Source organism: Populus nigra, chromosome 3 (genome assembly GCF_951802175.1).
Source record: "Populus nigra chromosome 3, ddPopNigr1.1, whole genome shotgun sequence".
Taxonomy (NCBI): Eukaryota; Viridiplantae; Streptophyta; class Magnoliopsida; order Malpighiales; family Salicaceae; genus Populus; species Populus nigra.
In genome coordinates, this window is record NC_084854.1 from 24802450 (window position 1) to 24807735 (window position 5286).

Below are 5286 nucleotides of genomic sequence, written 5' to 3' on the forward strand. Positions count from 1 at the left end.
GACAATAGTGTAGAAGCGCGGTCCAAATAGGAAAAAAAATAAAATTTATTTATTTTTATTTAAAATTTATTTATTATTTTAATATTTGTTATTATTATAATATACTCATATCAAAAATAAATTTTTTAAAAATAAAAAATATATATTATTTTTATATATTTTCAAGTAAAAAACATTTTAAAAAATAATATTTACCATATTTTTAAATACTCTTCTATTTTTTAAATCTAACAATGGTACTAGATAATTAGGAGTTGACTAACTCAGTTAAATTTTTTTTATTTTATAAAAAATAAATATTATTATTTTAATAAAAAACATTTAAAAAAAAAGTTTTGACATGTTTTCTACGACACATCTTATCAACCTCAATTTTTTAACTATATTATAATGAATTAATTCTTACCCTATTATTATTATTATTATTATTATTATTATTATTATTGAAATCCGAGTTAACCTAAACCCTGTATTATTTAGGTTACAAATTAATCTGTCGGATGAGTTCAGGCTAACTGTTTCAAAGTCATGACAGTGTACTGTTCACTCTACCACAAAACCGAGCCGCCGAGTTTTCTTAAGTTATCAACTCTTACGGTAACTAAAAGGTTTTTGACACGTTTTCGAACTTGATGATTATCGGCCGTGGTGACTCGGCAAGGAACCGAGTCAATAAACTCTGCAATCTTTATTCCAACAAAGAAAGAGCTTTGAATGATGACCCTTTATATATTCTTTATGCCTTTAAGGGTTTGCTTTTATTTTTTTAATGATCCTTTATAAGAGAACAAAATTAAAAATATAAAATCACATCTAAAATAGATAAAACCAGCTTGAGCAAGGTCTTGTAAGTTATCGAGTAAATCTGATAAATTAAAAAAATAACATAAAAAAAAATGATTTTAGATTTTAAAAAAATATTTTTATGTATATTATTCAGTAAAAACCTTAAATTCTTGATAAAAATCTTGATAGAAGGATAAATCCAATCAATTCTTGTTTGATTTTACATTTTATATTATTTTTGCTCAAATAAAAGAGGGTAGATTTGAAAATTTTGATAGAGATTAAAATTCTTAAGTTTCTTTTTTAAAAAATATTAAGAAAATAAATTAAAGTATAGAGTAAAATAAAGATAAAAATCATTCTCTATCTTTTCTTATTTATCGTTCTATGTTTTTTTTTATCTAATATTAAAAAAAAACTTAGAACAGTTTCAAGGAAAGTGGTTTTGCTTTTGTTTTTGTTTTGTTAGCTCTCTCTCTGCCTTGTACCACACAGCATCTGCTGGTATTTTGTGGAGGAAACCAAACAGAAGGAAAGGGAGAGAGAAAGAAACAAAATTTCGAAATTATTTTCTTTTATTTCCTACTACATACAAAGTCTCGAATTTTCCAGGACTTTTTTTTTCTCATGAAAATTTTCTTCTCTCCTTGCAACGAGAAAGCAAAAAACCATAAACAAAACAAAACCCCGCGTTAGTTTCTGTTAGATACTTCGATTCTGTTTTGATCACCATCTTCAACTTGTCCACAAAATCCTATCTTTAGCGTAACCGAGACAGAACAGAAACCAGAAGGAAAAACAATAAATTTATTTTTGTGAGCAATCGATTTTCAATCTTGTATTGATCAGATTTGGAAAAAAGATTGTTTTTTTAATTCTGGGTTTATCCCAAAGATCGATTTTTGTTTTTTTGGTGATGAAAGTCTAATGAATGTTAACTTTCTGTTTCTGGGAATTGCCAAATTTGTATAGAAACTGATATAATCGGGTTCTTGATTCGGGTCATCGAGCTACAATGAAATCTGTGTCACTTGATTATTGGAGGAATTATTTCAGGACAGCAAGTTCTGATATTTTTGGTATCATTGATCATGCAATCTTGGTTGCAGCATCTGATTGTCCTAAAGAGTTTAAATTGCGTAGAGATCGAATTGCAGAGCGTTTGTTTTCTTGTAGATTGATAAAGTGTTCGGGCTGTAACCGGGTTGAGTTGGCGGTGCCGGGTCATGATGAAGGTGTGAGTGATGATGGAGGTTGCTGTAGCAAGAGAAGGGATGGTGATAATTCTGGTGGTGTTGGTGGTGGTGATGATGATGATGTTGATATAGATATTGATGATGGTGGGTTTGAGTACGAGGGAGGTGGTAGTAAAGGGAGCAAGGTGAATAGTAGTAATAGAGATAATGATATTGATAATGGAGAAGTGAATGTGAATGATCAGTTGGTTTGTAATTTTAGTTATGGAGATGCTGAAGCTTTAACTGATGAGATTGAAGAGGTTTCTCAGACTGTTGATGAGGTTTTGAGAATCAAAGACATTCTTTATAACAGCCAAGATGAGGTATGTTATTATATCTAAACAGCATTTGGGTTTTTTTAGCTTATTTGGGTGAGTGGATTGTTAAATTATTTGGTTTTATGGATCCTTTAAAATGGGGTTTGGAGATTTTTTAGAATTGTTGTTGTTTGGTTGGAGATTACTGAAACTTTGTTCTGTGTGTTTGAGTTTTCTGACGTCTGATTGGTGGTGCTTTGATTGTTCTTATGACAGTCTGATTCCGTGTTGCTTGAATCTTTGAGGAAGCTTCGACTGATGGCTTTGACCGTGGATACTCTTAAGGTTTGATTCGTTCTTTCTTTTAGTCTTTGAATTGGATTAATTTTGTCTGGCAGTACGAATTCTTTTACTCGAGTTTGAGTTTTTGTACTCATGGGGCTTGTCTTTCACCAGGCAACTGAGATTGGAAAGGCTGTCAATGTCCTCCGGAAGCATGGATCAAAGCAGATTCGATATCTTGCACGGACTCTAATAGAGTATGTGCTTGTTTCCTGTGTTGTACAACAGCTTCTTTGTGCCTTGATGGATAACAAAGTAGTAGTAGTAGTAGTTTGTTGCTATGTGCTAAATAATTAGCAATTCGACCATGTCATAGGACTGCATCATATTCAACTTGGTTTATGAGGTGACTTTTCATTTCTGCTAGTTCTCCACCAGTTTTGCTGAACCGAGAATGAACTGCTGAGTTATTGCCACTTTTTTGAGATGCTAGCTCTGCCTAAATTAGTTTACTTCTTGTTGCTGGAGACATAGGGTATAGGTGCCATAAATGATGACATTGGACTTCATTCATGCACGTCATTTAGTTTATGATTCTTGAATGCTCTACTGAATTTTATTTGTTTATTTTCAGTTATATAACATTTAAATTCTCTTATGTGGTTGCAGAGACTGGAAAGTTTTAGTAGACGAGTGGTATAGTACTGCAAATGCTATAAGAGGTACCCATTTGTTTGCTAGCACTCTGTCATCGGTAGAGATGCTTTTACCATTCTTTCCAACCCAATTAAAAAACTCTCTCTGGCATCTGATTTTATGCTTGGATTTTTAGGTGATGAAGGTACTCCCGATTCTGTAAATCCCTCTGTTGTTGATGAAGAAGAAGGGCTTCCATCTCCTCCTTTGGATGAAGGAGCTTTCTTTGCTACTCAACCTACTTCAATGGAGCTCTCACAAGTATGTTTCTTTTTTATCTTGATTTATGTTTACATTATAACTCGGGGTATTCTGTTTGGGGACTAACTGTTTGTACATTTTGTGTGTCCCTGTTGCTGCACTACATGAAGTTCTTTGATGGAATGGATGATGATGGAAGTGAGTTGAATTTGCTATCCTTTGTTCCTCTCTTTGAGAGCTTTCGGTATTCGGTTCTTTATTTGAATTCCCCACTTCTTAGATTCATGATTATGAATGGGGGATATTGTTTCAGATCCTCGAAACGGTGGGGAATTCATCAAGAACCGTGAAAGTGGACAGAGACCATCAGTGGAGAAACAAAATTTTGCAAAACAGAAACAGCACACTCCTAATGGAGCAAATGTCCTTTCCAAGGACAACAAGAGTCAACAGATGAGGAGGCAAGAAGCTATTGTAAAGGCAAGCAAGCCTTCAAATGCCAATTCTGGACCTGGAAGACCTCTAATGCAAAATGTTGAGCAGAAGATGAATCAGGAACTGCAGTTAATTCGAAAAACAGATAAGATTACCAGCCAGAGAAAGCCTCCAACTGGCCAGCAAGATGTAAGTATAAAAGGAATTGCTGTAGTTTTTAATCTACCGCTCTAGTTTAATCTGACACTCTATTGTTCATCTAGAAATTGAAGAATTCAGATGAAGTTGATGTCCAGATGAAACTTGAAGCCACAAAAAGGAAACTCCAGGAGCGGTATCAACAAGCTGAGAATGGTTAGTGTCTTTGCATGGAGATTTTTTTTATGCATTTCTACTTTAAATCTGAATCTGCATCATTGTTACTAGTAGTAATTTATTTAGATTGATTTTCAGTAATTTACAAAAAATCAGATATGAAATGTGGTGATGCATGAAACTGGTCCCAAGTTGTGCTTTTTGATATTATGAAGTAACTCAAGCATGCTCTTGTATAAATTTCTGTACAAATTCGAATATGCAGATGATCTCTAACAGTTGTTTTCTTTTTTTCTCCACAGCCAAGAGGCAAAGAACGATACAGGTAATGGAGCTGCATGATCTCCCTAAGCAGGGATATGTTCAGAAAAACCAACCCATTAGACCAGGGAACCAAAACCGGCATTGGGCACATGGAAGGCGGCAAACATTTTAAGTTTAGCGGAATGCACATTCATTGTCTTTCCAAGTATCTTCCATTCGGGAAGTCAGCGGTCATTGTCTTTCCAAGTATCTTCCATTTGGGAAGTCAGCGGAAGAACACGAATAACTCAGACTTGCTGTTGTTTGATCTACAAAGATAAACAATAAGAGATCTGTTGTCAATCATACTGAAGAGTGGCCATTCTTGATTGCAGGGAAACAAACTTTTGAAACTCTAATCTCATGCTTAACACATTCAGTTATAGAGACTGTAGGGGGTTGTTTTGTAATGCAGTCTGAATTCTTGACTTTGCACCAGGATGCATATCTGTAGAGAAAACTTTGATTTGCACCTGCCAACTTCAATTGACTGCTTCTCAACATTATACTTGCCCCCCTTTGTTGACCGCTTGAAAAACCATTTTTTCCCTTTAATCTTAACTCACAATTAGACCTTCACACCATTGAAATTGTATACTTGAGTTTGCACAGAATAAGTGCATGTCATAAAGACCAACTGTAAACTACTTGAGGGCATTGTACAAGGTCAAATCTCCATGTTCTTGTAGGAATTGCACTTAAATGTAATCTGACTCAAGCAAATAACAATAAAACTGCTTGACTTTTTCAGCTTAATGATTCAAATTTCCCCT

General features: G+C 34.0%; 1 protein-coding gene across 1 annotated transcript; it reads left to right on the forward strand.

The window, feature by feature from the left end:
• Positions 1–1243: 1243 nt before the first annotated feature.
• LOC133689902 (probable mediator of RNA polymerase II transcription subunit 26b) lies at positions 1244–5019 on the forward strand. The gene is made up of 9 exons (XM_062110007.1): positions 1244–2347; positions 2558–2626; positions 2738–2820; positions 3233–3285; positions 3396–3520; positions 3631–3658; positions 3774–4084; positions 4159–4249; positions 4513–5019. The coding sequence occupies exons 1-9, from the start codon at positions 1802–1804 to the stop codon at positions 4644–4646; spliced, it is 1440 nt and encodes a 479-aa protein (XP_061965991.1). The 5' UTR covers positions 1244–1801; the 3' UTR covers positions 4647–5019.
• The last annotated feature ends 267 nt before the right edge of the window (positions 5020–5286 follow it).

Coding starts and splice junctions, on each gene's coding strand:
- LOC133689902 (XM_062110007.1), top strand. CDS start 1,802: ATGAAATCTGTGTCACTTGATTATTGGAGGAATTATTTCAGGACAGCA. Junction 2,627..2,737: donor TGACCGTGGATACTCTTAAG/GTTTGATTCGTT, acceptor GTCTTTCACCAG/GCAACTGAGATTGGAAAGGC. Junction 2,821..3,232: donor CTTGCACGGACTCTAATAGA/GTATGTGCTTGT, acceptor ATGTGGTTGCAG/AGACTGGAAAGTTTTAGTAG.